This window comes from Cydia pomonella, chromosome 16 (genome assembly GCF_033807575.1).
Source record: "Cydia pomonella isolate Wapato2018A chromosome 16, ilCydPomo1, whole genome shotgun sequence".
NCBI lineage: Eukaryota > Metazoa > Arthropoda > Insecta > Lepidoptera > Tortricidae > Cydia > Cydia pomonella.
In genome coordinates this window covers 3929859-3947327 of record NC_084718.1, presented here as the reverse complement: position 1 = coordinate 3947327, position 17469 = coordinate 3929859, and the positions used below count along the sequence as shown (strand labels likewise).

The following is a 17469-nucleotide window of genomic DNA, read 5'->3' as shown; positions in this document are numbered from 1 at the left end:
GCTTTGTGCTCTTAAAAGTGCTAAGTTTAATGAGGAACTAATTATCAAGAACTTATTAAACATTAGCGGAACTCCATAATTCTAGGAGTCCTAGTCCCAGCCATCTTTGGACTCCTTGTAATTCTGTGATGCACGATAGTCGTAAATGTTCTTAATTACATGTCAAACTTACACATGAGGTCGGCTTTTTTTATTGAAGATTATATTTATATAGGCTTAAGAAGTCTGATTCTAGCAGATGATGAAATAAACAAGGTATTTTCTATTCTTTGTTATATATAATTAGATGTAAATAGTTGATAAGATATAAGATTCATATCGTAGGCACTTTCCAGCAATTCACTAGTACACGTTGCAACATGTAGTCGCTAGGATTAATATCGGGGGCTAATTATAATTTAAATAATTATTTCATGGGTAATTCTGCTACTTTGTAATATGTAGGTACCAACAAGAATAGTTGAACTGTGAACTGATAATTATTTCGTAAACAGCGTATCGATTACTTAAAATAGTTTGATTTAAAGCTACCAAGCTAGCTGTGTTGCAGAATTGCTGGAAAGAGGTAAGTGCAACATATACTGTAATATACACAATAACTACAAGTCAAATCAGTTTCTTTTTTCGAACTGTCAAAACGATTTTCCATTAATATGGAATTTATATGAAACACTAGCAAAATTAAATAGTGTTGGCCGAAACCATTGCAAATTGAACCGTAAACTGAAACCGTCCCTTACGGTTAAATTTGTAATGGATAATGGTCAATTTCAATTAATGTTCGACAAACACTGGTAGCAAATGACGTCACGGTCAAGCTACCTACTCTTTATAGTTCTATACGAATTATAAAATAGAAATTGTATCTAAATAACTGCTGTCTACGTTTCTCTATTAACGTTGTGGTGCGTTATTTCATGCACGGTGCGATATAATTTATTTTTCAGTACATACGGTGCTACTTTACCGCCCTAGTGCGGTAACTAGCACTATACGTGCGTATGTTGAAAATTTAAAGGGGCATATGTACTGTAAAACATTGTACAATACACTTGCGAAAAGGTAATTTGCACTATAGTCATTGCAATAAAATAAATAACCATGTTGGGTACAAGGTGTACCTTGGTGTATCTAAATACTTACCTGCAAGTCCCGTTACCTCTACCAAATAAAGGCTTTTGATATTATGTGAGAGATGACGATTTAAAAGTACGTCGATTTACCCGATGCTCACAAATTTTGAACGGAGTATTGAGAACGTTATGACACAAAAATACCCCGTCAAAGTTACCTACATATTCTGACGCCTTGACGAGCCTTTCTTAAGTATCTTCAATTCTCATGCAACCTATCTTAAACTCTCCCGAAAAATTAGGTAGTTGTAACCGTATCGGGAATACCTATTATAATACAATATTCTATAACTCCGACCCTGGACATTGGTCGATTACAGAACTGCCTAATGATACTTGTTACTACTTTTGTCCTCAATCACACCTTAATTAAGAACGCGATCAGAACGATGTTCAACAGGGACCGGTTGCTTCGCCCGTAGATTTGTTTGTTGTGTCAAAGTGCTATCATGTGTCCTTGTTATTAATTTAGAATACAAATATTTAAGTCAGTCAATGGTGAAAATATTGCATTGCCTAAATGTAGCGACGATCATAATATAATAGTGTGAAAAGTGTGTTCTGGATGCTCTTTTGCTTCACATAGGTAACCATTTTTACTTCTCTCTCATTTTAAAATTTATATTTTCATTTCATTAACCTCTTTTCTAACCCTAGGGAGTTCTACTTCCAGTTTTTTATTGTGTTAATTAGCAACGGAAATTCGGTACTAATTGGATTTGCCGTATGTTTGTGTTTTGATACTTTAGCTCTTGATTTTATGAGTGAAGATATTTTAACATATTCAAAAATAAATGCCTTTGATAGGCATTCGCAACACAGGTTTACGAAATTGGTCACTAATAAAAAGCTAAGTATTTGAGTTTAGTTTAACATGCACATTTAAATATATATTTTTATTCATTTAATTTCACAGCGTGACAGTATTCCAATGCACTTTTGTTTTCATACCAATATACAATTTCATACATATAATTATACACACAGAGAATAAATACGAATAAAAGAGAATAACTTCTCTCATAGTTGACATGAAAAATACATAGGGTGAAATCACAGGTGTTTTATTTAATTTATTTAAGGATCTTCAACGGATAATACATCGACACAATTACATAGAAAATAGGAAGTAGAAGATTAAGAGATGCTTAGGACCTTAGCTATCGAAATATTGGTGAATCACTTTTAACCCTTGTTTAACCATTTATTAGTATTTATACGCAGATAAGGCAACAATCCATCAACAAAGTAATCATTGAAACTCTTGATTTAAAACCGTTATTATATAATAGTAAATGAGTACTTAAATGGAAATAATTATAAAAACATTAAAAGGATGTCTATACGTAATTAAATAATAAATATTGCCTGACGTAATAATTATAAAAATCATTTCAAAAACTTGTATGACAACAAGTTGACAACGAACCTCGATGACATTATGAGGCAAATAATAACTGAATCGAATTGTAGTACGAGCTAACTAGTTTGAATTTCAACCATAACACTTTAACATAGTGTTTAGTTTTGTACTCTTTAGTGTTAAACGTCGAGGAGATGTTTAATTGCTTTTAATGATTCCAATGAAAGCAAAATTTCATGTAACACGTGCTACGACATTTTTTTTTTATACTACGTCGGTGGCAAACAAGCATACGGCCCGCCTGATGGTAAGCAGTCTCCGTAGCCTGTGTACGCCTGCAACTCCAGAGGAGTTAAATGCGCGTTGCCGTCCCTAACCCCCTCCCGCCCCTCGTTGAGCTCTGGCAACCTTACTCACCGGCAGGAACACAACACTATGAGTAGGGTCTAGTGTTATTTGGCTGCTGTTTTCTGTAAGGTGGAGGTACTTCCTCAGTTGGGCTCTGCTCATATTTAAGAATAGTGAAATGTCGATAATCCGGCACTAAAATGGGGGTACAAATGATTATCCTATGTCCTATCTATTTTAGTAAAATGCATTTCAATCATTCAATCAATATTTTTTTGGAGACTGTATCAATAGTAGTGTGTAACACATTCACAATCATTTCCAATACAAAATTAACACATTTAGCGTGTCCTTGGCAGTTAATGTGTTAAAACAACGTGCCAAATGTATAGGCCACTCTATTATTTTTATAACAACTAGGAAACAATCCAAATAATTACTTACGGTCAAGGAATTTAATTTCCTACCCATTTCGTACCTTGTCACAGTGACAAACGACATGAAACTCGCTAGAGACCTCATACTATTGTCACCGTGACAAGGTACGAAATGGGTAGGAATTTAAATTCTTTGACTGTACATTACTCAATGCACGACTCTTCGACTTTTAAACTAAAATTCAATTAACCTGACTCGACCCTTTTGTGACTTTCCTGCCGAAAAAGAGGTCATGTGACAGTAAAACGTGATAGTGATGAGCGCGGGTGAACCTCAGCAAATTCAACGAAATATTTATAAGCATATTGCACCTTCTGTGTACATGTGTAGGTACACTGTTTTCTTTGTAACCTTTAAAAGTAACCAGTGTACCTCTCCGAAGAAGAAGGGGACCTATAAAATCTTGCATTATACCGCACTGACATTATGTAGTTATATTGCACCTTCAGTGTACCTCTGTAAACCTTTAACAGAAATTAGTATACCTAGCCTAAAACGAGCTAGGCTCAAAATAAGGTCCACCCGCCAACCTGACGTCAGATTATGACCCATGATATTTAGACAGTTGAAATTTTCACAGATGATGTATTTCTGAAGCCGCTATAACAACAAATACTAAAAAGTACGGAACCCTCGGTGGGCGAGTCCGACACGCACTTGTCCTGTTTTTAGGGTTCCGTAGTCAATTAGGAACCCTTATAGTTTCGCCATGTCCGTCTGTCTGTCTGTCTGTCTGTCTGTCCGAGGCTTTGCTCCGTGGTCGTTAGTGCTAGAAAGCTGAAATTTGGCATGAATATATAAATCAATAAAGCCGACAAAGTCGTGCAATAAAATCTAAAAATTTAATTTTTTTTAGGGTACCTCCCCTACACTTAAAGTGGGGGTGAATTTTTTTTTTCGCTTCAACTCTAGAGTGTTGGGTATCGTTGAAAAGGTCTTTCAAAACTAATAGGGGTTTTTAAGAAACATTTTTTGATAAAGTGAATATATTCGGAGATAATCGCTCCGAAAGAAAAAATAAATGTGTCCCCCCCCTCTAACTTTTGAACCATAGGTCCAAAAAATATGAAAAAAATCGTGGAAGTAGAGATTAAGAAAGACATTAAATGAAAACTATAGCGGACATGATCAGTTTAGCTGTTTTTGAGTTATGGCAAAAAGTTTCCCCTTGATAGTAAAAAGACTTACTTTAATTAGGTACTGATTATGCAAATTTGCCTATTTGTTTAACTCGGGTGAAAGGTACCGTTTCATTCCTTGGTTAACAATTTACTATACTTTAAGTTCCAGTTTAGCTTATTGTGACGGAAGAGTAACTACGGAACCCTACACTGAGCGTGGCCCGACATGCTCTTGGCCGGTTTTTTATATTTCGGTTTACGAACAGGTTTCTATTAAAGGTACCATATATTTATAAATATTTCGTTTGCAATTCGCTGAGGTCCACCCGCCATCCTGACGCTCACAATAAAACCGCACAAAACTGGCTCAAACTCAGTGTGAGTAACCACTAAAAACCCAAAATCGGGTTATTTTTAAAACCTGTTTAGAACAAAATGATGTCCTATTTTACGAAGAAACTTGAAGGTGGCATTTGAAGAAGGCCAAGGTCACTGACGTACGACACACTATAATAATAGATACCAGAGATAACATTATAATATTTACTGTCAATGTCCATACAAAGCTACATTCCCAGCGACGGAATATAATATACATATATGTATATGTCGACGGCTGCTCCCATTATTATTGTAGAAAGCTTCTTGTGAAGGTTTCAGTTGCATACATTTCAAGACCATGTTCTCTTAAAAGGCTTCTGAAAATTACAGGTCTAAGTTCCTTATAATGTTATAATGGATCTGGTACCACGGCATCGCGTACTTAATGTTTCTAACTTATACAATGACAGAGAAAAAAGAACGAAACTTTGTATGACATTGATAGTCTCACATATATACTAGTTACTTTTCTTTCATGCTAAGTTATTGACGTCGATTGGTTTTTGAGGAAACATTTTATCATCTTTCATTCACACAGATGTCTAGTAACGAACTAGATGACATTTTATGCAAATAAAATTACATATCGTTTCAATATATTTTTTGTATTTGTATTCTATAGTAAACGCCCCTATGATGGGACTGGCACTAGTAATGGGATGGTATAGACAAATCCCGTAAAACAAGTATTTACCATCAATTCTTAAACACTAGTAAATGTTACCATAAACATGAGCCAAAGAGCTACTTAAGTTTAATTTTTCATTGATATTTGTTTATTTGAAAATTAATGACTGGAGCAAAACACCATACTTTTAAGTTGTTAAAATTATTGAAGCCAATTGCAGTAGCTTTCATTAAATACATAGAAAATATAAAGGACGAATAGGATATTCAACTTTTAACGCGCGGTAGAAATTTCAGTAGGTAACAAGAATGGAACCAAATATCATCATCATCATCCTCCTAGCGTTTGTCCCGTACTGTGACAAAATGGGACTTTGGTCTCGTACAAAAAATAAAAGTGAGGATAAATTAAATTAATTTTATCGTTTAACGCACATCTTTTTATTAAATCACGCAACATGTTCTGGGGCGCACAGGTCACCATTTTTGAACACTAATGCGCATGCACATGCGCAGCGGTCACGATAGCCGCGCACCGCGTATTCTCCGAAACATGCCGCGACAGTTTAAATGTGAACAAATTGTTGCAGTTCAAATTAAAACAACAAAATGGGGACAAACAAGGAAAAGGCAGCCGAGAAGAACAAGGTGTACGACATCTCGGAGGTGACGGAGTTCTTTGGGAGGTTCCAGAAAATGCAGTTCCTGTACTGCTGTCTACCGGCCATATTCGTCACCATGATTAATATTAACTATGTGTTCACCGTCGGCGATGTCAACTACAGGTAAGTTTTAAATTAAGATTAGAATTAAATACCTATTTAATTACAATCTTAATTTAAATCATTTGACCCCTTGCTATAGGTACCTACCTATAGCAAGGGGTCAAATGATTTAAAACTAAATGTTCCGTCGCCAATGGATTGCCACTTCTAAATATTTTCACGTGGTCGAATAAGAAGCATCATGTGTTGCGTTGTTTGGAACTCAGTTCCCTGACTTGGATCGATTCTATCAACGAATCTAGTCTATATACAAAATTAAGAATCATAAACCTTTTTCAGATGTCGCATCCCAGAATGCGACGGCAACCAGCCAGAATACTCCCAACCCTGGTGGCCTGGCTCTGTAGATCGGTGCTCGCGCCCTGTCTTGGAAGAAAGCTGGAATGGAACCTGTTCGAACACCAGCTTTACTGGCGCTGTGGAGGAATGCAGTTCTTGGGTGTATGAGAGCAACAACACAGTTGTAGCTGAGGTACACATCCTTATCTCTCTCATATGCTACATTCCAGAACACGACAGCAACCATCCCATAGGCGTGTACTTAATATGCACTCTTGACTCACTTGGGTAGACATATATTACGCCCGGAGAAGTTAAAGTATCTAGGAATTCTAAGGAACAACAGGAGTCTGCTGATGCTGTTTGAAGCTGCAGAGCTTGAGCGAGTACTATAGCAGGTACTGGTCATATACTGGTTATATATATGTATATATATCAGTAGTGGTTGCATTGATATCAAATCCTAAGGTCAAAGAAGAAGAACATGGCACCCAGCAAGAATACTCGCAACCCTAATGGCCTGAATCCTCGTGGTAGTTTTATATGGGTGGCAAAGCTAGTCTAAAACCTCTTACCATCAGGCTATTCGTCTGCTTGTTTTCTTAGGAGGCAAACGTTTTTTTTTTTCTTTTTATACTACGTCGGTGGCAAACAAGCATACGGCCCGCCTGATGGTAAGCAGTCTCCGTAGCCTATGTACGCCTGCAACTCCAGAGGAGTTACATGCGCGTTGCCGACCCTAAACCCGCCCCCCCTTGATGAGCTCTGGCAACCTTACTCACCGGCAGGAACACAACACTATGAGTAGGGTCTAGTGTTATTTGGCTGCTGTTTTCTGTAAGGTGGAGGTACTTCCCCAGTTGGGCTCTGCTCTAGATCTGGAATGACATCCACTGGCTGTGCCCTACCACACAAAGCCAGATGACATTCACAATGCCCGTACCTCTCTTTTGGACGTAGTTTAAGGACGTACCCGGGTCCAAAAACGTTGACGCAGATGTCATTAAAAAACCTGTGATCAAGCACGTGCTTATGGCATCAAATTTTGGGATTCTCGTGAAGATTCTCCAATTTCCTATGTAGTGGCAAGTTTATTTTTAAGAAAGCTACTTTATGTGGTATCATCCGTTCAAACTCTGCTGAAAAAATCATGGTTATTCCTTTTTATTGAAACCACCTGCGAACTATAAACATCTAGAAATATTCCACCACATGCCCAAAATCTAATTATTTTACTCTTTAAATAGATGGTAGTTAGACACCGTTTAATATGCAACTGTTTAACAAGATAAATGACAACGTATCATAAAATACTTAAATAAGATCATTCACATTTCATCATATCTGAACATACAGTTTAATTCATTTCAGTAGGTACACCCCTAGTGATAACTGATACCTGAGATAACGAAATCTACGTGTACCTAATGCTAGGACACATAATCTGTGATAAAACATTTCTTACTCATATTAGAATATTTTACTATGAAATATTTACTTTATTTTGGTAAATATTCACATTATTATTATTTCGATGACTCGGAAATACCCCGGAGGAAATCAACTGATGACGTCACCACTCACCAGGTGTCTAAGTCTGCGGAAGAGGCTTTTTCCGTGACCTCATCATAACGAATTATTATCTATAAATAATAAGGTTTTATAAATAAACAGGTTTTTAGCGTTCCATAGCCAAATTGGTGAAATGAAACCTTTATAGTTTCGTCATGTCCGTCTATCCGTCCACCTGCGGTCTATATATATCACAGACATTTTACTGGGAAACTATAAGATATTTTTTATTGAAATTTAGAACGTAGGTGTATATTGTGAGCCGCTACTTAGGTACTATAATAAGATAAAATTCCCAAAAATATATTTTTAAGGGCAGCACTTCATACATGTAGCAGGTTCAAACTTAAATATATAATATATATTTTTCAACTTATTGCAATGGATGACGAAACTTGACTGTTACTAAAATTTAAAAAAAAAGATCTTCGAAATCGAAATCTGTCTTTGAAAATAACACTAAGATTTTTATTTTTATTATTTGAATTCCGTTAATACTTTTGGAAAGAAGAAGAAAGCAAGAAGTACCTATATAGTTATTCTAGCTCGTTAGGTGTGGTTATGTGGACAAGCCAAATGTCTCAAAGTCTTGACATGGTACTGTTTCAGCTAGACCTGGCTTGCCAGCCGTGGAAATCCAACCTCGTCGGAACGGTGCACAGCGCGGGCATGGTGCTCTCCATGACTATCTCCGGATGGATGTCTGACAAGTAAGAAACAGAATTTTGAATTATTTAATAGTTATTAAACGAGCAATATGAAGTTGAGTGTCAGTTACCTGTGATAGTGAGTATATTTTAAAGAGCGCTTTATAGAGCCAGTGGCTCTATAAAGCGCTCTTTAAGCACTCCATTGGTCTTCCTCCTTTTAATTCCACACTCCATAGTTTGAAATCTCTACTATTAACGTATATTTTCAGAGGACTTTGACGTTAACGATATTCCTTACATAAGTTCCGAAAACCTCATTAGTACGAGCCAGGATTTGAACCCACGACCTCCGTCTTGAAAGTCGGACGTCAGGTCCACTCAATCATCATTTGATAAATATAACACTAGCTTTTCGGTGATGGAAAACATCGTGAGGAATCCTGCGTAAATCCGCCAAGAAATTCAAAGGTGTATGTGAAGTCCCCAACCCGCATGGAGCCAGCGTGGGGCTATAGCCCAATCACTCTCGAGCATGAGTGCCCAGTAGTGGGACATATGTAGATTATGTAGGCTGAAACATTATTGTGTAAACATTATGTATTAGTTTTTCATTTTTGCATATGTACTGTCATCTCCTTAGGACTGTATCATGTAATTCATGTAGCTAGTCTGGGTCTCTATTGTTTACCATAAAGTTTAAAGTAATAATGTATTGTTTGTCCGCATTTTCATTAGCCATAATTTGGTTTTTCTCAGAAACGCCTAACTTTTCAGGATTGCCATAAAACAAACCTAACCTAACCTACCTATAGGATAACCTAAGGAAATTCCTGAAAAGTTAACGGTTTCAGAGTTATGACTAATGATAATATGACTATCATTATAAAGGGATCCGAGCTAATCTGTATAATACTGTCTGTTTTAAATTTCACAGTGTATTAGTGCGCTGCAATGCTGTGTAATTTTTTTAATCAATAAAAAAAAATTTTTTGAAGTATATGGTAGCACTTCAGCACTCTGTCGCTTGGTATATCGATGCAAAGTCAGCTGGGACTGACTCTATAAAGCGCTCTTAAAAAATACTCATCAAAAATTTCCATGTATTTTTAACATGGGTTTACCAAAAGTAAATCATTAAATCACCTTATTGTACGTTTATTAGCCTGGCTATAATTATACTTAACTACCTACTAAACGGTAGTCCCAAACTAAACTATGCTAACAATCCGTTTTGGCTTCAGGTTTGGCCGCAAGCCAACTCTGGTGATCTGCTCCATCGGCGGTATCCTGGGCCACCTGAAGACCTTCGTCTCCGCCTACTACCAGTACATCATTATTGAGTTCTTCGAGGCTGCCATCACGGGCGGGACGTATTCTGCCGCTATGGTTATCAGTAAGTTACAATACAATTAGGTTCTTTTATTAGAACTGATTCTAATCGTAAACACCACACAAGTTGGTATACTCATTCAATTGGTAGCTGTGTTCAAAGAAATTCAAATGTTCGTCATCATCATTATCATATCTGACGACCGGTTTGGCCTAGTGGGTAGTGACCCTGCCTACGAAGCTGATGGTCCCGGGTTCAAATCCTGGTAAGGGCATGTATTCGTGTGATGAGCATGGATATTTGTTCCTGAGTCATGGGTGTTTTCTATGTATTTAAGTATTTATAAATATTTATATTATATATATATATATATCGTTGTCTAAGTACCCTCAACACAAGCCTTATTGAGCTTACCGTGGGACTTAGTCAATTTGTGTAATAATGTCCTATAATATTTATTTATTTATTTATATCTATCTATTTCTATCTATTTACCTATTTGGGGACAATCTTACAAAGTTCGACCTTGCCCCAAACTAATCAAAGCTTGTACTGTACATATACCTGATATACCATATCCATCCATGACTCAGGAACAAATAAATGCTCTTACCGGGATTCGAACCCAGGACCATCGCCTTTATAGGCAGGGTGACTACCCACTAGGCCAGACCGGACCGGACTCTTTTCTAGAACGCCACTTGTCCCGGTCCTGAACTAATCTCATCCAGAAGTGACCTGCAACCTGTCGAATGTCGTTCATACAACGACACAGGTTATGTATGGTGGGGCAGAAACACAAAAGCAACCAACAATAAATGGTCCTTCGAGCCAGATACACAAAAAGTTACTATCCACACTAGTTTTTGAAGCAGAAGTTATATAGCTAAGTCAAGCTTGTTAACGGAAGACGTCTTAAAATAGTCATACAGTATCTCACAGACACTTACAGTCGTTTACCTATTTATCAACGTATAAACAATGAGATTACATTTACCCACGTAAATAGTAATTCAAATCCAGGCTAGAAATACATCTTAGCAGTATTTGTTTAGTAATATAAATTGTCTCGCAGTTTATATTGTTTAAGGGATATATAATTACGTATACTATGCAGTTGCTACACTTTGTTTATATCTATTTGTATAACGACCGCAGTGTTGTATTCTATATTTAGTTTTAATATAAAGATGAAAAACTGTCCCCAATTCACCGGAGAGAAGATACGACCTTCAATATTTCAAGAAAAGAGCATATTTTCACTTTAAAGGCCGGTAACGCACTTGCAACAGCTGTAGTGCTCTGGTGTTGCAGGTGTGCATGGGCGACTGTAATTGCTCATACCATCATCTGCTGCTCGTTTGCCTATTATATTAATCTGGATTTTTATTCCACCAATATTAGACATTTAATGCCTGATTAGGCAATGCCGGAATATTGAGATTACAACTTGCAAATATCAAATATCAAACATTTATTCAGCAAATAGGCCACAGGGGCACTTTTACATGTCCATTTTTACAAACAATAAATAAAAAAAAAAAAACAATTACAAATATCGAATCTATGAAATAATAAATACTTTATTAGAGATGTATACTGTCTCTAAATGTCAAATTACACAAAAAAAACTATGATAAAAAAATAAAACCATAAAATACTAAAATTCTTTAGAGATGTATAAGTCTCTAAGTGTCAGAGATAAAATATAAAAAATATATTAAATTATCCTTGGAGATGTAGAGGGTCGCCAAGGCTTGAATTCTTATATAAATAATTAAAAGACAAAAAAATTAAAACAGACAAGAACCGAATGAAGTGTCTCACGTTAATGTCACTCAAAAGTAAAGTTACATACTTTAACATAACCTGTACCCCGTGTAAGCTTAAACAGACCGGTCTCCACAAACAGCACCCGTTCACGAGTATGACGTGTATCTCAGCCATCGCCTCCCTCAACCTTCATTCGGGAAAGTGGCGACCCGATCAACGACGCCACCGTAAGTAAAGACTTTTAAGCGAGCATGACATGTTCAAGCTGCCGGGTTGTATTAATATAAATATAATAAAAAATTGTGAGATACAACATTTGTGCTTGTAAGTTACATTAAAGACGGCATAGCGCCACATAAACGCGACTACATATTATTCATAAGGAGTGCCTACCTATAAAACTAAATTATAAATTTAAATTGACTTAGAGATGTACAGGTCTCTAAGTGTCCAAATCATTAAAATAGGTATTAAAATAAAATGGAATTTAAAATAAAATAAAATAAAATCTTAGAGGTGTATAAGGTCTCTAAGTGTCCAAAACTAAAATAATACAATCAAACGAGAACATGATGTTCTCTTGTGTCAGTTCTACTGGACGCTAGTATGGTTATTTCACAGAAAGAAAACGAAAACACTATTACTTACATTTTTATAATACTATCAAGATCAAGCTACTGGCTTAAAGGCATCCTTATCATCTATGAAATCATTCACAGCATAATACGCCTTACTTAACAAAGAGCTCTTAACGTGTGACTTAAATTTGTTAAGAGGCAAATTCACTATATCAGTGTGAACTTTGTTATAAAAACGTGTACAGTTCCCGACGAAAGACGTACTAACCTTACGGAGGCGGTGGGCGGGCACAGCAAGTTTATGCTTGTTTCTAGTGTTATAGTTATGGATATCACTGTTAAGCTTGAATTCGTTGATGTTTTTCCGAACATACATAATATTCTCAAGTATGTATTGAGATGCAACGGTAAGAATGCTTGCATCTTTAAATTTCTCTCTTAGGGATACTCGAGCGCCCAGTCCATAGATGGAACGTACAGCTCGCTTTTGCAGTACAAATATTGTCTGAATGTCTGCCGCTTTTCCCCACAACAGAATTCCATACGACATAACACTATGGAAGTAACTAAAGTATACCAGCCTGGCCGTCTCTACGTTTGTTAGCTGTCTGATTCTCCTCACTGCATAGGCTGCTGAACTAAGTTTGCCGGCTAAAGTGGCTATATGTGCATGCCATTGCAGTTTTGAGTCTAAAGTGACTCCCAGGAAAACAGTTCGATCTTCAAATTCCAGCGTATCACCTTTTATTTTAATCTTGCTGTTATTTACCTGCTTGACGTTAGGTAGCGTAAATTTGATGCATTTGGTTTTCTTTGCGAACCTTTTGTCCATGCCCAAACCCTCGGTGCCCAGCAGCATCTATAATACCTACACTATACAATAATTAAGGCTGAGTATGAACATGAAGTAATAATTTTGCTTTCAGTGATAGAAAGCAGCGGCAAAAACCAAAGAGTCTTAGCGGGCGTGATCTTCGCCTACGCCATTTATGTCGGCGAAGTCATCTTTGCCTGCATCGCCATGGTCAGTTCCTACTGGAAGACCCTCATCCGGATCATCTGCAGCCCGCCCATCCTCTTCCTCGCTTACACCTTCCTCATCAGAGAGAGCCCGCGATGGCAGATTTTAAATAACAAAATCGAACAAGCCAAAGAAACCTTACTAGTAATAGCTGATACGAATAAGCTGAACATAGATCGCCATGACTTTATCAATATAGACGAGGCAAAGCTAAAGAATAAGTTTAATTTGGGAGCGTACGAAAAGAAGGAATCTTGGAAAAGGGTGTTCACGTCCAAAGAAATTTGGAAGAGGTTGCTAGTTTTGATGGTGTGTAGATTCACGGCCTCGTTTGTGTACTATGGGCTGATGGTAAACTCTGTTTGGCTGCCTGGGGACAAGTATACGAACTTCTTGCTGGCGACGGTGATGTCGTTCCCCGGGGAGTTGGTGGCGCTGGTGCTGATGAACAAGTGTGGGAGGCGATTGCCGTTGGTGTACGGGTATATTTTATGTGGCGCGCTTTGCATCGGTTCTGCATGCGTGCCTGAAGGTTAGTATGATTTTTATAATTTTCAATTTGTATAACTAACGACAACTTACGATGATTAACATCACGTAAGCCCAATTTAGACGGTTCTAGAAGTTGAATGCGTATGTCATTACATTGTGGCATTTGGTCGATTGGCTGAATTAATAGGGTTGTTTCCAATTTTTTTGAAACTCTCGTATTACGTTATATATTAACTAAAAGTTGCCCTAAAATTCAACTTTTATACCAAAAACGGCTTTAAATATGTTAAATTCGCGCCCAAAACGCTGTTTGAAATTTGTGTCACGTCACAGTTTACGGTTTGACACATAACTACATACGCACGTAGAAGATACGAATTGTCAACTGACATTTGTCATTTGTTGTTTATCGCCTAACTGTCAACAGTGTCAATCCGAGAGTTGTGACGTCATCAGAATCTTCAATGACGTTTCGAGTTTGGTCACGTGACGTGTGCCAAAACGTATTTTAAATTCAATATTTACAAAAATATGGTCATTACAGGTCCCCTAAAAGTAGTTTAACATGTTCTTATAATCCAAAAGAATTTATTGGGATACAATTCTGCCCTAAAATTTGTAGATGGAAACAACCCTATTGTACCTACTCTGTTGTTATTAATAGGTATCGAATATTAATTTCTACAACCGTCTAAATTGGGCTTTATTCATACATTTTCAAAAACTGTTTACGGCATAAGTGGTGTGTATTGTATATAATATAAGTTACTCTTTGGTTTACGGTTTGAGCTAGTGCTGCACTTTGGCGGCAGATCAAATCATTGCAGTAATAGTAATACACCCTGTTGTAGAATGGAATGTGACTTGAAAATATTGACGCTTTGCTCTCTATAGGGACCGTGCGCGTTGGAGGGTCTGCCATCTTGTTGCCTGAATCGAAACCATAAACATGCACATGTACACGTCACGTGTTTTCTTGTGCATAGTAGGTTCTGCCAGCTTGTGGGCTACATCGGAACAAAAAACATCACATTTACGCCTCGCGCCAAAAATCTGACGGCTCCTGTGCTGCCTCCTACAGTTCATGCACGCTCCCTATTATTATCGCTAGCGGAATCGCTCCTTCTAGCTAATGAACTCATTTTATCTAGTAAACAAAAGCAAATCACTTAATCTCTGACCACGCTAACTGCACAAACTTGGCAGTAAGATGTATACAAATCCCTATAAGTACTTAACGTACCACTTGGCATGAAATCTTAGCCTGCTCCGACTCTAGCTTTCAAAAATTGTTGACAATACAAATACTAACAGTTTACTATATTCCTGTTATAATAATCGTAACTGTATTTTTAGACGCTGTCTGGGCCAAGATAACCATGTTCTTGCTGGGCAAGATGTTCATCGCCGCCTGCTTCACGGGCGCCATCACCTACACCATGGAGCTGTTCCCGACCAACGCACGGGGAACTCTGATGGGGCTGTGCTCGTTCATGTCCCGGTTTGGAGGGATGCTGGCGCCTATCACGCCAATCTTAGTAAGTTAATGTTGGTCATACCCAGACACGCCACATGCACAGTTAACTTCGGAGGTACCTTTTTCCTTTGCGCTATGCGATGGAGTTCTTCAAGAAGCTGGTATTTAGGGTTCTCAAGGTTTGGCGAAGGTGACCGCTGTACATCAGGCGACTCGTCTGCTCGATTGCTTAAATTACACCTTTCGCAAACTTTCCTCTCTCATGTCACCACGACCAGGATCAGACCAGACTTAAGGAAGTCTGTTTGCACCTCTTGAAATCAAACGGATCGTTGGATTGATTATCCGAACTCAGCAGAGCTATGAAACTTCTGACACAGTTAAACTTACAAATAGTGTAGTATATTAGCCCTTAATAAGGTACTCGTAACTTAGATTAGAGACACGATGGAACCAGATCACTCATACCAGCCAAGCACGATAGAACGCAACTGCGAATTGTGGACAAAAACATATGTGAAGTTCAGACGTAGGCATGAAACAAAGGATGTTGATCAACCTAATCTTTTTTTTCTTTTACAGACACCTATACATCCTGCGCTGCCAGCCATTTTTTTCGGCGCTTCGGCTTTCCTGTCTGGATTCTGCCTACTTTTCACCCCGGAAACCCGTAATCTGCCCCTGATGGACACCGTCGACCAAGTTGAGATTAGCGTCAAACAAGCAAAACAAGAGAAGAAAGGACAAGGAAGTGAGAATCCAGGATTTGAGGATACTGCTGTAACAAGCTTTTGAGTCTCTTTGATTCCTTTTAGCGATAAGCTACCGACTGATGTGGGATATTAAACAAAGCTCTACCAAAAACAAAACGTAGATGTTATTTCATGTAACTATAAATTGTTCTTGCCGAAGTATATCGATTAACTAAGCGGATTGGGCCCAGATTTGGCAACTTGTGGTGTACTTTTTCTGAATGGCCTTTGAAATAATTTTGAATAGGTATCGGAAACGGCCAGTAGTTATACCTACTTACCGCCAAGTATACCGCCAAGCTCCGAAGTGTTTGTATTTTTTTACCTACTTATCTAGCGAATTTTCATACTTGCTCAATGAACTGCTTAGAGTAAGTTTTATTATATAAGAATATAAGACAAAATAAATGATTCTCACTAGCATTATTTCGTTTGATTGCATGTGTCCCTAAAACTGAACGTTTAGTGAGAAATTACTGGCTAGCATTCAAACTGTCAATTGCTACTTACAGCAAGAGGGTTAGAGACAGAGAGAGCCTGAAAATGAAACTACAATCTTCGATTTTCAAAGTAGGCGCTGCGCTCAAGGTGGCTCAATCCAATACTTACTTTTACTCTATAATACTTAATTTAGGCTCAATAAGCCTATTACGGCCTAGGGTTGCTTACATCTACAAATCCTAGGGCAGAATTGTATCCCAATAAATTCTTATGGATTATAAGAATATGTTACCCTACCTTTAGTGGACTTCTAATGAGCATATTTTTGTAAATATTTAATTTAAAATATTTTTAACACACGTCACGTGACCCAAGTCGAGTCGACATTGAAGATTCTGATGACGTCACAACTCTCTGTTTGACAGTTAGATCAACCAAGGCCCCATGGTCTGTTCTCAGTACAAATTTAATACTCAATTCGTAGCCATTTTGGTGGTGGACAAGCTGTGTATGTGTACTTGATGTGTACGTATAGGTAAATGTGTGTGAACAGACCTTGGTGTTACGTGTGTATGTACAGAGTTATGTGTCAAACCGTAAACTGTAACGTCACACAATTTTCAAAGAGCGTTTTGGGCGCGAAAGCATCTATCAAGTGATATTTTGTTAATTTAACACATTTTAAGCCGTTTTTAGGGTATAAGTTGAATTTTAGGACAACGTTTGGTTAATATAGAACGTATTACAAGCGTTTCAAAAAATTGGAAACAACCCTATTTAGCCGTAACAGACTATCGCACCGCACCGCGACCTCGGAGCGGTTCTAGGAATAGCGTATACTTGCGTGGATTCAGAGCATTTAACCAACTGGAGACCCTTTGTCTGTGATTTTCTGTACAAATGCCGAT

At 37.6% G+C, this 17469-nt stretch overlaps 1 protein-coding gene across 2 annotated transcripts; it reads left to right on the top strand.

Annotated features, from left to right (window-relative positions):
- The first annotated feature begins 321 nt into the window (after positions 1-321).
- On the top strand, positions 322-16543 carry LOC133526179 (organic cation transporter protein-like). Of its 2 annotated transcripts, none has more exons than XM_061862669.1 (8): positions 322-565; positions 6002-6196; positions 6476-6668; positions 8657-8757; positions 9939-10090; positions 13305-13931; positions 15248-15429; positions 15951-16543. In XM_061862669.1, exons 2-8 carry the CDS (start codon positions 6021-6023, stop codon positions 16161-16163), a joined length of 1644 nt encoding a protein of 547 aa, XP_061718653.1. In that variant the 5' UTR covers positions 322-565; positions 6002-6020; the 3' UTR covers positions 16164-16543. The 2 variants fall into 2 exon arrangements, with proteins under 2 accessions (XP_061718653.1, XP_061718655.1); XM_061862671.1 differs by lacking the exon at positions 322-565 and adding an exon at positions 1536-1719.
- Positions 16544-17469: the final 926 nt, after the last annotated feature.